Genomic DNA, 20,160 nt, shown 5'->3' with positions numbered 1-20,160 from the left:
TCTCTTAAATATGAAACTTCAAATCCTTCACACAACTCTCTGTCTAATGTGACACTTCAAATACTTCACACAATCCTCTCCCAAATGTGAAACCACAAAACCTTCACACTACCCTCTCTCAAATGTTAAACTTCAAATACTTCATACAACCCTCTCTCAAATGTGAAACTACAAATACTTCACACAACTCTCTCTTAAATATGAAACTTCAAATACTTCACACAACCTTCTGTCAAATGTGACACTACAAATACTTCACATAACCCTTTGTCAAATATGAAACTTCAAATACTTCACAAAACCCTCTGTCAAATGTGAAACTTCAAATACTTCACACAACTCTCTGTCTAATGTGAAACTTCAAATACTTCACACAACCCTCTCTCAAATGTGAAACTTCAAATACTTCACACAACCCTCTGTCAAATGTGACACTACAAATACTTCACATAACCCTTTGTCAAATATGAAACTTCAAATACTTCACACAACCTTCTGTTAAATGTGAAACTTCAAATACTTCACACAACCCTCTCTCAAATGTGAAACCACAAAACCTTCACACAACCCTCTCTCAAATGTGAAACTTCAAATACTTCACCAGCCCTCTCTCAAATGTGAAACTTCAAATATACACTATTCTTCACACAACCCTCTCTTAAATGTGAAACTTCAAATACTTCGCACAACCCTCTGTCAAATGTGAAACTTCAAATACTTGACACAACCCTCTGTCAAATGTGAAACTTCAAATGCTTGACACAACCCTCTGTCAAATGTGAAACTTCAAATGTTTTACAAAACCCTCTATCAAATGTAAAAATTCAATATCACTGTCTGCCGATGGCTTCATCCAGATGAACGTTGTTTTAGCCGATGCATCTAGACCATGAAACAAGAATTAGTTTGAAATGTCACAATTCGGTGAACCATTTTTAGGCTGCATTTGCGTCTCTGCTATAGATACAACGCACTTCCGATTGTGTACTGTAAACTGAATTCGTCAGCCACAGCGGGAGGATAAACGCTGAGCAAGACATAGCAGGTATTTAACCAGTCAGTATTTGCAGGAAACCACGACGATCTTTTGCACACCATGTGGCGATGATTTAAACATCATATGTGCTTTGTTTAATTGCGGTGCAGACAAGGATGGTACTCCTAATCTGAAACTAATACAGGGGACATCCATTGCAGGTTATTTTATTTTGCAAACCAAATGTACTTACTTTGAAATGACGGAGCGCCAAGTTACAGTGTATAAATTTCAGTATTCGTGCGCCAGGAACTAACTACTCTGACACTCTCAATGTACACTATGTAATTCCTTCTCTTGGATGCTGTTCTGTAGTAACAGAATTCAAGCAGTACACGCGCTTTCAGGTCGTGAGAAGAAAAGAAGACCAAACTGTGTTTGTTACTTCGTTAAATACTCTGCAAAAAAAGAAACGCAAAGACAGTCAAGTCGTAAATATCTGAGTGTTGCTGACATCCTTACAATATTAATATCAGCAATGGCCATTTCTGCATCGATTGGGATTGAATTGTATGGAAAGAATGAAGTACTGCAGAGGGGCGGTCGGGTAGCCTAGTGGTTAAAGCGTTCGCTCGTCACGCCGAAGACCCGGGTTCGATTCCCGACATGGGTAAAATGTGTGAAGCCCATTTCTGGTGTCCCCCGCCGTGATATTGCTGGAATATTGCTAAAAGTGGCGTAAAACCATACTCACTCACACTGCAGAAATATTTGAAAAGATGGAAAACTCGCAAAAACAGAGCTACGTCAGAGCCGGACGCCGAAACACACGCGCTAGACGACCAGCTCGAGGTGTTATTTTGATGCACCTGCATCATCGGCTGCAACGGCAATGGAGCTTGGCCACAATTGCGATGGAGACAAGTTTGGTTTAGTGACGAGTCACGTCTTATGCTTCGCCTTGAGGATGTTCGACGTCGTGTGTCCAGGCGTCGCGGTGAACGTCGCGGTGAACGAAACAGGAAGTGGACAGTTTTGGTGATGGTAGTGTGATGATGTGGGTAGCCACCTCCTTCACTGGTAGAACTGACATAGTGCAACGTCTTGGGAATGTAACGACACAACGTTACTCGGATGAGATTCTTCGACCACACGTCTATTATGAAACAAGCGAACGTCATTTGTGCAACAATACAACGCCCGACCTCACACGACCAGACGGCAAGGTCCAGCCATGGCCCTCCAGGTCTCCAGATTTAAACCGAACTGAACAAGTATGGTATACACTAGATCAACGATTGCGAGCACGCCAGCAAAAAACACGGAACCACCAAAAGTTGGCCTTAGCACTGCAGGCTGAGTGGGTGAACATTCCCCAGGCCACAATTCGGGACCTGATTACTTCCACGGTACGTCGATGCCAGTGCCCACACTAATGCTGGCCATACAAGATATTCAGAACAGGTGACCTTCACCTTAAAACTCCACAGTTCCAAGAGTGCCATATGAAACCTGGGTCACTGACAATGATGTGTGCCAATTGTGAACAATTGATTACCATCTGTTGATTATTTATATGATACATAAATTATAAATCTAAAATCACTTTTGCATTTGAAAAGTATATATAATTAACCTGTATAGTATTTACAAGGCTAATTTACTCACCACTGACCTTCCAGTTTTCCATTGATTTCTACTTGACCCACTGAGAGATAGTTTTGTATTACCGAAGGCCGACACGACCTCCAAGTACACCATCGACACACTCCCCCTGTACACCATCGACACACTCCCCCTGTACACCATCGACACACACATCCGGTACACCACCCCACACTCTCCCAGTACACCACCCCACACTCTCCCAGTACACCACCCCACACTCTCCCAGTACACCATCGACACACTCTCCCAGTACATCAACGATACTCTCTCCAGTACACCACCCAACACTCTCCCAGTACACCACCCCACACTCTCCCAGTACACCACCCCACACTCTCCCAATACACCACCCCACACTCTCCCAGTACACCACCCCACACTCTCCCAGTACACCATCGACACACTCTCCCAGTACATCAACGATACTCTCTCCAGTACACCACCCAACACTCTCCCAGTACACCACCCCACACTCTCTCCAGTACACCACCCAACACTCTCCCAGTACACCACCCCACACTCTCCCAGTACACCACCCCACGCTCTCCCAATACACCACCCCACACTCTCCCAGTACACCACCCCACACTCTCCCAGTACACCATCGACACACTCTCCCAGTACATCAACGATACTCTCTCCAGTACACCACCCAACACTCTCCCAGTACACCACCCCACACTCTCCCAGTACACCACCCCACACTCTCCCAATACACCACCCCACACTCTCCCAGTACACCACCCCACACTCTCCCAGTACACCATCGACACACTCTCCCAGTACATCAACGATACTCTCTCCAGTACACCACCCAACACTCTCCCAGTACACCATCCCACACTCTCCCAGTACACCAACGACACACTCTCCCAGTACACCATCGACACACTCTCCCAGTACACCATCGACACACTCTCCCAGTACACCACCCAACACTCGCCCAGTACACCACCCAACACTCGCCCAGTACACCACCCCACACTCTCCCAGTACACCATCGACACACTCTCCCAGTACACCACCCAACACTCGCCCAGTACACCACCCCACACTCTCCCAGTACACCATCGACACACTCTCCCAGTACACCAACGATACTCTCTCCAGTACACCACCCAATACTCTCTCCAGTACACCATCGACACACTCTCCCAGTACACCATCGATGCACTCCCCCAGTACACCAACGATACTCTCTCCGGTACACCACCCAATACTCTCGCAGTACACCACCCAACACTCGCCCAGTACACCACCCCACACTCTCCCAGTACACCATCGACACACTCTCCCAGTACACCACCCAACACTCGCCCAGTACACCACCCCACACTCTCCCAGTACACCATCGACACACTCTCCCAGTACACCACCCCACACTCTCCCAGTACACCATCGACACACTCTCCCAGTACACCAACGATACTCTCTCCAGTACACCACCCAATACTCTCTCCAGTACACCATCGACACACTCTCCCAGTACACCATCGACGCACTCCCCCAGTACACCAACGATACTCTCTCCGGTACACCACCCAATACTCTCTCCAGTACACAACCCAATACTCTCCCAGTACACCACCCAACACTCGCCCAGTACACCATCGACTTACTCTCCCAGTACACCAACGATACTCTCTCCAGTACACCAACGATACTCTCTCCAGTACACCATCGACACACTCTCCCAGTACACCAACGATACTCTCTCCAGTACACCACCCAATACTCTCCCAGTACACCATCGACACACTCTCCCAGTACACCATCGACGCACTCCCCCAGTACACCAACGATACTCTCTCCGGTACACCACCCAATACTCTCGCAGTACACCACCCAACACTCGCCCAGTACACCACCCCACACTCTCCCAGTACACCATCGACACACTCTCCCAGTACACCACCCAACACTCGCCCAGTACACCACCCCACACTCTCCCAGTACACCATCGACACACTCTCCCAGTACACCACCCCACACTCTCCCAGTACACCATCGACACACTCTCCCAGTACACCAACGATACTCTCTCCAGTACACCACCCAATACTCTCTCCAGTACACCATCGACACACTCTCCCAGTACACCATCGACGCACTCCCCCAGTACACCAACGATACTCTCTCCGGTACACCACCCAATACTCTCTCCAGTACACAACCCAATACTCTCCCAGTACACCACCCAACACTCGCCCAGTACACCATCGACTTACTCTCCCAGTACACCAACGATACTCTCTCCAGTACACCACCACACACTCTCCCAGTACACCAACGATACTCTCTCCAGTACACCACCCAACGCTCTCCCAGTACACCATCGACACACTCTCCCATAACACCACCCTACACTCGCCCAGTACACCATCGACACACTCTCCCAGTACACCAACGATACTCTCTCCAGTACACCACCCAGCACTCTCCCAGTACACCACCCAACACTCTCCCAGTACACCACCCCACACTCTCCCAGTACACCATCGACACACTCTCCCAGTACACCAACGATACTCTCACCAACGCTCTCCCAGTACACCATCGACACACTCGCCCAGTACACCACCCCACACTCTCTCAGTACACCATCGACACACTCTCCCAGTACACCAACGACACGCTCCCCCAGTACACCAACGATACTCTCTCCAGTACACCACCCAATACTCTCGCAGTACACCACTCCACACTCTCCCAGTACACCACCCCACACTCTCCCAGTACACCATCGACACACTCTCCCAGTACACCACTCCACACTCGCCCAGTACACCACCCCACACTCTCCCAGTACACCATCGACACACTCGCCCAGTACACCACCCCACACTCTCCCAGTACACCACCCCACACTCTCCCAGTACACCATCGACACACTCTCCCAGTTCACCACCCCACACTCTCCCAGTACACCATCGACACACTCGCCCAGTACACCACCCCACACTCGCCCAGTACACCACCCCACACTCGCCCAGTACACCACCCCACACTCGCCCAGTACACCACGCAACATTCTCGCAGTACAGCATCGACACACTCTCCCAGTACACCACCCCACACTCGCCCAGTGCACCACCCCACACTCGCCCAGTACACCACCCCACACTCGCCCAGTACACCACCCCACACTCGCCCTGTACACCACCCAACATTCTCCTAGTACACCACCTAACACTCGCCCAGTACACCACCCCACAATCTCCCAGTACACCACCCCACACTCTCCCAGTACACCATCGACACACTCTCCCAGTACACCAACGATACTCTCTCCAGTACACCACCCAATACTCTCTCCAGTACACCATCGACACACTCTCCCAGTACACCCTCGACGCACTCCCCCAGTACACCAACGATACTCTCTCCGGTACACCACCCAATACTCTCTCCAGTACACAACCCAATACTCTCCCAGTACACCACCCCACACTCGCCCAGTACACCATCGACTTACTCTCCCAGTACACCAACGATACTCTCTCCAGTACACCACCCAGCACTCTCCCAGTACACCACCCAACACTCTCCCAGTACACCACCCACACTCTCCCAGTACATCATCGACACACTCTCCCAGTACACCAACGATACTCTCACCAACGCTCTCCCAGTACATCATCGACACACTCTCCCAGTACACCAACGATACTCTCTCCAGTACACCACCCAACGCTCTCCCAGTACACCATCGACACACTCGCCCAGTACACCACCCCACACTCTCCCAGTACACCATCGACACACTCTCCCAGTACACCAACGATACTCTCTCCAGTACACCACCCAATACTCTCTCCAGTACACCATCGACACACTCTCCCAGTACACCATCGACGCACACCCCCAGTACACCAACGATACTCTCTCCGGTACACCACCCAATACTCTCTCCAGTACACAACCCAATACTCTCCCAGTACACAACCCCACACTCGCCCAGTACACCATCGACTTACTCTCCCAGTACACCAACGATACTCTCTCCAGTACACCACCCAGCACTCTCCCAGTACACCACCCAACACTCTCCCAGTACACCACCCCACACTCTCCCAGTACATCATCGACACACTCTCCCAGTACACCAACGATACTCTCACCAACGCTCTCCCAGTACATCATCGACACACTCTCCCAGTACACCAACGATACTCTCTCCAGTACACCACCCAACGCTCTCCCAGTACACCATCGACACACTCGCCCAGTACACCACCCCACACTCTCTCAGTACACCATCGACACACTCTCCCAGTACACCAACGACACACTCCCCCAGTACACCAACGATACTCTCTCCAGTACACCACCCAATACTCTCGCAGTACACCACTCCACACTCGCCCAGTACACCACCCCACACTCTCCCAGTACACCATCGACACACTCTCCCAGTACACCACTCCACACTCGCCCAGTACACCACCCGACACTCTCCCAGTACACCATCGACACACTCTCCCAGTTCACCACCCCACACTCTCCCAGTACACCATCGACACACTCGCCCAGTACACCACCCCACACTCGCCCAGTACACCACCCCACACTCGCCCAGTACACCACGCAACATTCTCGCAGTACAGCATCGACACACTCTCCCAGTACACCACCCAACACTCGCCCAGTGCACCACCCCACACTCGCCCAGTACACCACCCCACACTCGCCCAGTACACCACCCCACACTCGCCCTGTACACCACCCAACATTCTCCTAGTACACCACCTAACACTCGCCCAGTACACCACCCCACAATCTCCCAGTACACCATCGACACACTCTCCCAGTACCCCATCGACACACTCTCCCAGTACAGCATCGCACACTCTCCCAGAACACCAACAGTACTCTCTCCCAGTACACCACCCCACACTCTCCCAGTACACCTCCACACTCCCTCCCAGTACAACAGCGACACACTATCCCAGTACACACACCCACACTCTCCTCGTACACCACCGACACACTCTCCTAGTAGATCTCCACACACTCTCCCAGTACACCACCCCAAAACAATCTCCCAGTACACTACCGACGCATTCTCCCAGGACACCTCCACACTCTCCCAGTACAGCATTGCACACTCTCCCAGTACAGCATTGCACACTCTCCCAGAACACCAACAGTACTCTCTCCCAGTACACACACCCACACTCTCCTCGTACACCTCCACACTCTCTCCCAATAGATCTCCACACACTCTCCCAGTACACCACCCCAAAACAATCTCCCAGTACACTACCGACGCATTCTCCCAGGACACCTCCACACTCTCCCAGTACAGCATTGCACACTCTCCCAGTACAGCATTGCACACTCTCCCAGAACACCAACAGTACTCTCTCCCAGTACACACACCCACACTCTCCTCGTACACCTCCACACTCTCTCCCAATAGATCTCCACACACTCTCCCAGTACACCACCCCAAAACAATCTCCCAGTACACTACCGACGCATTCTCCCAGGACACCTCCACACTCTCCCAGTACAGCACCCAACGAGACTTGTCCCTGCATTGACACAGGGTCTTCTTCTTGCTGTGTGTACCAGAGAGGCAGAGATGTGTAGCCTCTGCCACAGTCAATGTAACCATTCAGGAATAGAGACAGAGATGAATTACTTCTGTTAAAGTCACTGTATTTCCTAATTTCATCATTTAATCTAGTTTACTGAGCAATCGATCGTCATACAAGTCAATCAGCTGGCACTGACTGATAAACCGCATTGATCCGGCGTCCTAAGAAGGTGACATTAAACTAAGGGAACGTTAAACTTAGATATGTTACAACATAGAAACGATTCCACGTTTCTATTCTAGGACAATGAAAGGTAGTTTCATGTCGCTCCAGTGTAACTGGTTTTGGTGTGAGCGATCCAGTCACTTCACTCAGAAAGCTGTCCAACACGGTGAACGGCTCGAGAAGCCTGGCTAACTCGATAACGCTCACCTTCACACAACACGTGGCGCGGGGGTGAGGATGGGACGCGCTGGGAGACAATAGCAGAGCTCGCCAACTGTCTTTACAACGTTATCCATTTGTGTTTGCAGAACTTAAAGCAGATATGGAAACGGTCGTGGGTGTGAGGTTCCCTATTGGTCAGAATTGTCTTTGAAAGTCAGGCCGAGCTAGTGAAACTTGGCAGACCTTCACGACAGTTGAAGACGCGGCAGCTTGATTCATCCTTTGTAAGGTAAGTGATGCTATTGTTTCAGATGCTGAAGAGAGGTGGAGTTGTCATCTCACACTTTTGTGCGAAAGTAAATGCAACTTGGTCACACAATAATATAGGATTTATACACGTAGCGTCGAAAACACAAATTGGAAAAACAAGTGTTCCATAGTTCAAAATAAGTGTAAAGAACTAGACTTATTGACTATTCTAATTAGAACTCATTCGTTGATTATGACGGGGAAACTAATCGTTTTCCGAAAGTTTAGATAGATGAACCACCGTATTGTATCGGGTGTACTTCTAACGTCATACGGGTGGGATAGCCTAGTGGTTGAAGCGTTCGTTCATCACACCGAAGACCCGGGTTCGATACCCCACATGTGTGAATGCACTGTAGTATTTACTTCCTTCACAATCTTTAGACAATTGCCATGTTTATCGAAAACAATGAATGAATAGGTTGTAAATACCCATCTTGCATCAGAACAATTAACGACATTCCATGGAAATGATTTACCAAAACATTCTTATCCTTATTATTACATCTGTATGCCGTGTAAAGGTAAAGGAAGCAGAATAATATGGTATCGAGGACTTCATACAAAGTGTCAAATACTGCATACATAGTATCAAGTACTGCACACATAGCATCAGTTACTGTTATCATGTGAAGTACTGCCAAAAAGTATCAAAAACATCGTTCATAGTATCAATGCAAATTTTAATTCAAACAGACCGATTCAGACAGAAGAGTAAACTGTACACTGCAGGGTCATATCACAAATAAATGCATATGATTTATTGAAGTACATTTCTGCACGTGAAGGCATACTTGAAATATAACATTACAGATTTAGTATCTTGATATTTTATGATCGTCATGAGGTGACTAATTTGTGGAAAGAAGGTCGAAAAATATATTTATTTGGTATGTATTGTTTTCGAATGTCTTTGAACATATAAAGGTGAAATGATACAGATCTTCGATATTGTTCAGGTCACAATATGTACAATTTCATATTTCGGAATTCTTTGGTGTCCCCCGGTATCAATATTAAACCTTGCACATCCATCTCTAGCACAGCAAAATCGCTGGCAAATTTACACAAGGTCGCGTCTGTTAAATATGTCTCTGCTTCTATCTTAAAATAGTGTATAACACTCATAAGAAGCACTAGATGATACAACATTAGTCCATTCCTGGCTGTACCTATACAGTAAACCCGCCGTCATATAGCTGGAATATTGCTGAGTGCGGCGTTAAACAACAAAGCAACCAACTATACAGTAAACTACGGTTATAACGAACTCAAACTTTAGTTCGTTATAACCGTAGTTCGTTATAAGCTCATATACAGCAAATAAACAACTAATGGCCGGGACTAAAAATAAGTTCGTTATATCAGTCAGTTCGTTATAAGCGTGTTCGTTATAACCGTAGTTTACTGTATTTCAGTCTGGATAAGAAAACTAACTACACATGCAACATCTTAGTAAATTCACCATGGCCTGAACTGAATAGAATGTGTAACATTCCTTTCCTATTTATGTCTACCTACTGAATCAAGATAAAATAACGTTTCGTATGCCGTATGGGGTCTGTCAGTTGGCATACGAAGTAGGTTTAGCCAGTATTTAATGCGTGTCACCGATCTGTTTATAAACAATGGTTGCAGTCCATATTCACCTCAAGTCATTACATTGGGAGTGTTCATACATGTGTCATGAAGGATTAACATATTTTCTTAATCATATATTTTGAAAATTGTTCCAAGATGGATTTATCCATATGTCCAAACCAACTATAAAACATCGGGCAGTGACTTTTCCCCATGTGGTACTGCTGCTGAAGTTAAGGATAGATTCATCAATTGGTCCAAGGTATTTGTATTCTGAAACAACTTCTACAGTTTCATTACGAGGATACCATTTCTCCAACAGTTGAAAAATTCCACCTTTACGGACAAAAAACAATTATCTTAGTTTTTGATAGGTTGACATTTATCTTCCTTGCTCAACAGTACTAAAATAGAATATTCAGTTATAAAAATAACGTCAGCAGCAAACATCTATAGAATCAAATCTTGTAAAACAGGGAATAACTTGATGTACTCTTCTTCGACTTATATAAGCCAACGCATTATTAAAAAGTTAAAATAAGATAGGGCTTAATATATAGCCCTGGTTAAGTCCAATAGAGCAATCAAAACATTCACTGAAGCAACCTTCACGCTGTGCACATGCTAAAATATAGACACACAAAGATACACATGGAACCACGGACTGAATCATATTCATCATTTTAACATGAAGACAACATTTTTGGAGAACATACGTCAGTGGGTTTTTTTCTATATGCAGAATCAAAGTCCTCAAAGACAACATAGACTCTACCTTTACATTCTTTCATTATATTTATATACAGGCAGAAGGTGTGAAAAAGTTATCCGTTGTCGCGTATCCGGGCCGATCACCCGCTTGTTCTTCATCACAATTTGGTATTATTTTTGGCATATAATTTAACTTACAATTAATTACGGTTGCAAATATCTTTCCGAATACAATATCTAAATTTATACTCCTGTGATTATTAGGATCATCTCAGGGGCCATTTTTAAATTGGCACTATTATACCTTTACCCCAAGAACGTGGGAACTGGCCTGCTAAGTAAATCCAGCGGTGGGGCAGGATACGTTCACTTGGTAACATTACTATTTGATAGTGATACTTAAACACATCCTCATGATACAGTCGGAATAGTACAATCGAGATTTCTATTGGATATGAAAAGGGTTTTGTGACCGCTTTATCATTATTGTTATTATTTACAGATTAAAATGTAAAAATGCAGCAAAGAGGGTTTGGGTGATCCTGGCACAGTCAGGCTGGTTAGGCTCATCATCAGCTCAGGGCCGGTGCCCCCTCAACACGCAGGCCAGACAGCGAATGGGACTTCTCCCAGGAAGCGCTGCCTAGTCAAACCCACCCAGACATTTTCGGAGAATGTGAAGACTCCCCAACATTTCAGCCTTCTGCATTATCAAGATTGTCAGAAGGGTTGTATTCCTGGTAGCAAACCCGGGTACTCTCCCAATGTCAGTCAACAGATTGGGGGTACCAAACCTATGGTACCAAGAACAATGGGGAGTCGGACAACTTGGTGCTTGGGTTGAAAGCGTGACATTTCGAAATATTTGCCATGGTTTTCCTGAATCTTGTCAATCACATTAGCCCAAAAAATGGACGGAAAATTCAATGATATGAATGATTTCATTGGATTTATGAAAAGGACAAGATCAGGTTTGTTGGCCTGGATACGACTGACGCTGTAAACGGGCCTATTCCCAAAAAATTGTATTTATCATTTTCCATGATGCCCTCTACATGTTCTGGATCGTACCATGGATGGGCCTCTTTGTCAAAACAACAAGCACTGCGAAGACGGTAATAAAATGATCGAGCTACACCATCATGTCGTTTAAGATACTGTGCTTGTGGCAAAGCTGGGCATCCACTGACAATTTGTTGGACAATCCAATTAAATTCATTACATAATTTGCTTTTCATATTTACATTTTGATGCAAACTCACACATTGAGGGTTTCGAGTGGGAAGTGACTGGTCCTGAGCAGCAAACAGAAAGGTTTCTGTTTCAATTTCGGGCCACCTGACTTCATCCAAGCAAAGGACTCTGCAGGGTTGCTGATGTTCTCAACACACGACACGTAAACCGGATACAGTGGTCGTTCATATAGCCTCTCCTTGAACAATTGAGTCTGGGCCGATATGAGATAGCACTTCGCTTGGTTTACACTCATTTCTGTATCGTCCAGCAGTACAGAACCATCAACAAAATCAACACTGACATTGAGATTATGTCCCACATCCTTGGCTCGTTTACGAAAACTGTGGAATGCCTTGTTTTCATGATGAGTCTTAAACTGCTTCACAAGAGGATCATCAGACAAATAAATGTGTGCAAAAGTGCACCAAACTACCAGTAGCAGTATTGACTACTGTCATGGCACATACTGAGGGGTTGTTTAATCACTAACATCATAACCATTCAGTGTAGGAACAAATCGTCTTCGTTAAAACTAGAAACAAATGTTAAGAATATTCGTACAAAATATCTGCACTAATGAATATTTGACAAGGACTGTTACAACCTTTTAACTCATAAATTATTTCTTAAAAGAACTACACACACACACACACACACACACACACACACACACACACACACACACACACACACACACACACACAAATTAAAAACTTCACATTTTAAAAAATAATCCCATATATGATATACAACGGACAAATGTATCAGAGAAGGTAATTTTTAATCATTAATGTCCAAAGAAGGATTTTAATTAACGTTGGTAACCATAATTTGTTCCAAGCACCAACGGTATTCGGTAATAACATCAACAGTTTAAATCATAAGTCCCAAGCACGAGAATCTGATGGCACACAAGTATAATAGCGTGTATGGCCACCATGTGCGTTGACAACTGCCACACAACGCCTCCGCATGGACCTTGTGATGCTTGTTAACACATGATTAGGAAGACGACGCCATTGTTGCTGCAAAATGGTGCCATGATCTTGCAAATCCTGTGGTTGGTTCTTGAGAGAGAGCAGACTTCTGCCAAGAGCATCCCAGACGTGTTCGATGGGATTGAGGTCGGGAGACCTTGACGGCCAGTCCATGACGTTGACTCCCGCATTCTCAAGGAAATTCCTTGTCAAAATTGCTGTGTGGGGCCTGGCATTGTCGTGTTGGAAGATCAAACCGGGTCCATGTGCTGCCATAAAAGGCAGACGTTCTGGTGCCAGTACCTGGTCGCGGTAAGCAGCAGCGTTGAGGTTGCCACGGATGACAAGAAGCCTGGAACGTGCATTGCCACACTGTACACAACACTTGGCGTAACGTTCATGACGGCGCCTCCACACCCTCGCCCTACCATCAGCAAATCGAAGATTAAATCGGGATTCATCACTGAAGACGACTTGATTCCAATTCCTCTGAGTCCATCGTAAGTGTCGCTGTGCCCATAATTGACGTTGTCGTCTTTGTAATTGAGTCCGAATCGGCCCGCAGTATGGCCGTCGTGCTTGAAGGTGAGCAGTTCTCAGACGGTTTCGAACAGTTTGCGCACTCAGTCTACCCCTAAACAGTTAATTTCTGGTTGATGTAGCCGTCAAAAATCGGTTACGGACGATTCTCTGCATGTGACGTCACACGTGGTCGACCTGGCCGAGGGCGATCAGCGGTGGTACCCGTTTGCTGTAGACGCGTCTGTAAATCATAAACAGTCCGTCGACTACAACCCATCGTCTTTGCGACTTCAGCTACTGACGTTCCCGTCTGCAACATGCCGATGGCACGTTCACGTTGCACATTTGCACAAGGCGTGGCATGACAAATGGCCGTACAGACTTTTGTTTTCTTGTGTTTTTCTTTTTTTGTTAATGACTGCTAACAAGTATGGCTGAAAACACGTGCGGTATTATGGCCACGTGACCAGTTGCACGTGAAAAACCACTTTTGCCACTATTGTGCTGAGTACTGCTGTTTATCAGTAGCACATATTAGTTCTTGTTTGCAGATGTCAGGATGCAATGTAGTACAGAGCTCCTTACACCGACACTTGTCCCACCTACAGTGCTGAATCATGTTAATGACAATTAGAAACTGTTTGTTTAGATTGCACAGATTGTACAGGTCATGACAAGTACAGAGGCAGGTGGTCCGATTCTGCTCTGCTGTGAATTTGAAATGATTTATTACACGAGAAAGGGTTTGCAGATAACAGATAATAATCTATCAATCTTGGCCCATTGTGAGAAATAAGTGTTTATTCACCAGTGTTCGTCATGTGGATATCTGAGGAAACACATACGTCAATGAAACAGTGTCTTTTGCTTTTACGAGGAGTATAAAAAATCGTTATTTTCTACTACAATGTTATCACTCAAATACTTTGACAAATTACCAGTTCGATCATTCGAGTCTTCTAAAGTGATGTGATGTAGTGATGCCATGATTGATCCTACAGTTCGGCAATGCGTCTGTAATGATAGTTTCTAAAAGATTGTTACCGGTTCTACCTGTTTGTTTATGACAAGAACCACATACATAGCATCAAATACTGATTACACAGTATCAAGTAGAGATTACATAGTATCCAGTATTGATTACATAGCATCCAGTATTGATTACATAGTATCAAGTACCGATCGCATGGGTATCAAGTACCGATTGCATGGTACTTAGTGCTGCATACATAGTATCAAGTACTGTTTATATTGTACCAAGTATTGCATACATATCATCAAGTACTGATTACATAGTATCAGGTATTGATTGCACAGTGTCAAGCACTGATTACACTGTTTCAAGTATTGGTTGTATAGTATCAAAACTGCATACATAGTATCAAGAACCGCAAACATGATATCAAGTACTGTTTATATTGTACCAAGTATTGCATACATAGCATCAAGTACTGATTACATAGTATCAGGTATTGATTGCACAGTGTCAAGCACTGATTACACTGTTTCAAGTATTGGTTGTATAGTACCAATACTGCATAAATAGTATCAATAACCGCATACATGATATCAAGTGTTGATTGCCTAGTTTTAAGTATTGATTACATATTATTAAGGACAGAATACACAGTAGCAATTACTGATTACATAGTATCAAGAAATTCAAATGTAATATCAGGTACTGCATATATAGTATCAAGAACTTCAAATATAGTATCACGTACTACATTTTCAGTGTCATCAATACATTCATAAATGTAATGCGTACATGGTGTCACGTACGTCATAAATAGCATGCATCGAATAGCTCAAAGACATTTTGCACATTGACAAGTCCTTCTTTGAACCACATTTGATGTGCATATAACTGTAGATCGCACGATCTCGCATTCTTATGTTGAATTCATTGTATAATTCTTTTACCAGAATGCGACATTTGAACATTATGTAAAATCTTGCAATCCCGCAATATCGACATGTAAAATTATGCATAAGAAACTACTTAACATGGAAATAATTCCCAACAATTTATTGTGGGGGATGCAAATGGGGAGAGAAAAAGAACTGAAGGTGTTATTAATTTTCCAGAGTCGGTGAGAGCGCGAGAATGTCAGAACGAGAGAATAAAAACGCTGCCTTCTAGCTCTCTCGATTTTCTGTTTTTGTGGCCTGATTTGACAAGTCGATATTGGAAGATTTGATATAATGTGACGAATTGGATTATATTCTGTTTATTGCGAGTTTTGTCACTCAGAGTTTCAAATCAATGTCAATGTTGTGTTATTCAGGCGTTCCACACATCGAGGTTGCGATGCTAAGATGCTAAGTTATAATTGCAAACCTCTCTCCTCCGATCGCCAATACCCGGCTGAGCCTATCCATTGCTTTTCAGGCATGTTTGCGTCTCCCGCTATACGTATCTATCCCTCATTGTACGTGACTATGCCTCATTACACGTGACTAGTTAATAATCTTTAACAAGCATTGGTCTGGCCAACATACTTCCTGGCCAGACCACGGCTTCTTTGCCGCCTATAGCTATATCATTGTCAGTGCGGGCACAATAACACCTGGGAGTGTTTAGCTGTCAAATGTCGAATGAGTACTGTCAAGTATGTGCGCTTTTGAATAATTCATCCGGTGAGTCGTTATCTGCGTTGGAATGGAGTACTTGCTTTGAATCCTATCGCTCGCTTGTCTCAAGAACAATTTGTTGTTGTTAAAAGGGAAACTATTGCCAAAGTTTCGCATTTCCATTATGTGCCTTCGCGTACCATAATCTAAGTATAGCGACATAATGGCCTTTCAACACCAGAGCTGTGGGATGACGAACGTATACGATCCATCTGTTTCACACTTCGTGCCATGCAGAGTGCGACAATAACGCAGAAGCCTATTTGGCATTCGGATCTAGTCGACAATGTTCGTGGCTGAATACACTAACTGTTCAGCCGCAGGACACAACACATATTGTAACAGACCCTCCGATTGCAGTGATATGTCATTGGTTAATCAGCTCGCGGAAGTGTTATGAAAAAGTCCAGAGCAAAATGTGTAAGTCCATTCGGAAAAAACGATAACGTGATTTCATCTTGTAACAATTGTTTAATCTGAAATCACCACCGACGGAAGAGCGTATTTATTATTTATAACATTATTTCTATAACAATGTGGAAGAGTAACATGATTGAACTGGCGGTTACTTTTTACATGCAATACATGTAGTTTTTATAGTACGATGTACATTTGCAATACATGCAGTTTTTATAGTACGATGTACATTTGCAATACATGCAGTTTTAATGCAGTTTTAACGGTACGATGTACATTTGCAATACATGTAGTTTTTATAGTACGATGTACATTTGCAATACATGTAGTTTTAATGTAGTTTTAACGGTACGATGTACATTTGCAATACATGCAGTTTTAATGCAGTTTTAACGGTACGATGTACATTTGCAATACATGTAGTTTTTATAGTACGATGTACATTTGCAATACATGTAGTTTTAATGTAGTTTTAACGGTACGATGTACATTTGCAATACATGCAGTTTTAATGCAGTTTTAACGGTACGATGTACATTTGCAATACATGTAGTTTTTATAGTACGATGTACATTTGCAATACATGTAGTTTTAATAGTACGATGTACATTTGCAATACATGCAGTTTTAATGCAGTTTTAACGGTACGATGTACATTTGCAATACATGTAGTTTTTATAGTACGATGTACATTTGCAATACATGTAGTTTTAATGTAGTTTTAATAGTACGATGTACATTTGCAATACATGTAGTTTTAATGTAGTTTTAATAGTACGATGTACATTTGCAATACATGTAGTTTTAATGTAGTTTTAATAGTACGATGTACATTTGCAATACATGTAGTTTTAATGTAGTTTTAATAGTACGATGTACATTTGCAATACATGTAGTTTTAATGTAGTTTTAATAGTACGATGTACATTTGCAATACATGTAGTTTTAATGTAGTTTTAATAGTACGATGTACATTTGCAATACATGTAATTTTAATGTAGTTTTAATAGTCGTATGACGATCTTTGAACTCTTCATAGAAAGAGCATGCTCGATTGTACCTCAAAAGTTGTGAAATGTAGATACCAAATTATGGAACTGCTGAAATATTGCTCGACTATTCGAAAGTTGAAGTCATCGCTCTTGTCGTACAGTCTTGTGGAAAATGTTCTGTCACTCTCAATCTTTATGCATACATTTACATATGAAACAGATGTGGCGATCTCACTGGTCTCTTTTATTTACAGTTCAGAATGGTAAATCAGTCGAAAGGAATTGGCTATTTGATGCTTATTAAAAGATATCCCTTCGTCGATATACCTGAAGCTGAAGTTAAACTTCTTGGCCAAATTAACTTGTTTTGACGTGGCCAATCCGAGCAGAAATTCCCACTGATATGCATAACGAAACAGATCAGCAAAAAGGGGAGAACAACTGGTGCCCATGGGATGCCTACTTCTTGCCTAAATGTCTTACCTCCATATTTCACATAGATGTTATTGGGGCGGTGGGGTAGCCTAGTGGTTAAAGCGTTCTCACGTCACACCGAAGGCCCGTGTTCTATTTCCCACATGGGTACAATGTGTGAAGCCCGTTTCCGGTGTCCCCCGCCGTGATATTGCTGGAATATTGCTAAACGCGGCGTAAAACCACACTCACTCACTCACATAGATGTTATCAATGAGCAAGTCCAGCATTTCACTTATTCTCTTCTTAGTAAACTTCAGATGACATTTGCTTTTATTTCAGACAAATTGTCCTGGACCTCTGAAGATAGGTATATAACTATATCTATGGTCACTGCGTTTAGTAGCAAATATCCCATGGATCAAGGATCCTTACGTTTGTTATGTGGCATAGTAGTGTACAAAGTTGACAAGTAAATGACAGACATGAACTTAGTTCTTTTCTAAGACTGCCAAATTTCAAGCAAGTCCTTTAAGTTTTTGAGGAGCCACATAGTATTAAATCTACTTGTCTCAAATACTTTCTGTGATATAAAGTCCTCCCTTGATTGTATTAAGGTTTATGGTTAATCTTTGAGACAGGGATTTGGTGGTATATTTGCTGAATAGGCAATATCATCACACATATATATGAATGTAGGGACAAACCGATCTTATGGGATCTTTCAAGAAGAACATAGACAGCTTTGATTGCACTATGTGTTAGAACCATAACTGAAGTAAACAGTTTTCTTTTCTATGGAAAACAAATCCAAGATACCTTCGATTTTTAAATTTACCATTCCAAAACGAAAGCTTAGTGTTTGGGGCTTACGCCACCTTCCAAAATAATAGCATTTGTTTTTTAGTCAATTAGTACAATCGGCAATCGATATTTCTTGTAAATTTCGTTTTCTTGACTATCTGCCAGGACGACAGCATCATCTGCTTAAAGTAACGTAAGAAATAATCAAACATATTTTTCATGCCCACATTTCGAGTTAACACCCTCACAGTCTTTGTTGCAAAGAAACTTCTCTAAGTCATTGAGACAGATAGAAAATAGAAGAGGAGGCTTATTTTATTCTTTGGCAGTCGTGACTTACACATGAAGAGGTTTGCTATTGTATCATTAGTAGTTATATCTGATTGTGTGAACACCTGGGTCATCACTGACTTTCAGTGATCCATTCATATAAGTGTCCCTCTATTTAGCCTTTGACGACCAGTCGAAACAGTAGAAGATCGAAACTGGTTATTCTCTTATATTATATTTATATCATGACACACATGTTTCACTAATCTGAAGACGTTACTGTCTATATTGTACGTAGGTAACTTAATACCTACTCTCAATACATCATCTAAAGCTTTGGAAAGACCTATGAATACGCCAATAAACCTTGCATTTAGTATGTTACTGGTTTCAAGTAAAAGTGCCATATTTCCCATTGAGAATATCACTAAACGTTTAAAGCAACTTAGTAGTGGCATAGGTCTGTAAGAATGGGGCTCAAAAAGGTTATCTTATTATGTAAGGTTGTATGATACCTGTTAGCCGTGATTCTGCAACAACCCCTGACGTGTGCACTAAATTTATAAAAGGTACTTAAAGGGGACACGTTCTGTCAACAGTGGCAATCAAATAATTATTTCCCAAAGGGTCGATTTCGGATGACACATTGTTTGATAGCACCACATAGTTCTGCTGCCTTGATATCCGCATTCAGAATCGAGCAGTCCTATTTATAAGAT

General features: G+C 43.6%; 1 protein-coding gene across 1 annotated transcript; it reads left to right on the top strand.

Annotated features, from left to right (window-relative positions):
* The first annotated feature begins 1,868 nt into the window (after positions 1 to 1,868).
* Positions 1,869 to 7,385, top strand: LOC125374671 (mucin-2-like). The gene is made up of 5 exons (XM_048385878.1): positions 1,869 to 1,985; positions 2,712 to 3,101; positions 3,242 to 4,573; positions 4,716 to 5,775; positions 5,869 to 7,385. Exons 1-5 carry the CDS (start codon positions 1,869 to 1,871, stop codon positions 7,383 to 7,385), a joined length of 4,416 nt encoding a protein of 1,471 aa, XP_048241835.1.
* Positions 7,386 to 20,160: the final 12,775 nt, after the last annotated feature.

Source organism: Haliotis rufescens, unplaced genomic scaffold (genome assembly GCF_023055435.1).
Source record: "Haliotis rufescens isolate VD_foot unplaced genomic scaffold, xgHalRufe1.0.p SCAF_6, whole genome shotgun sequence".
NCBI lineage: Eukaryota > Metazoa > Mollusca > Gastropoda > Lepetellida > Haliotidae > Haliotis > Haliotis rufescens.
This window is presented reverse-complemented; position numbering and strand designations above follow the sequence as displayed.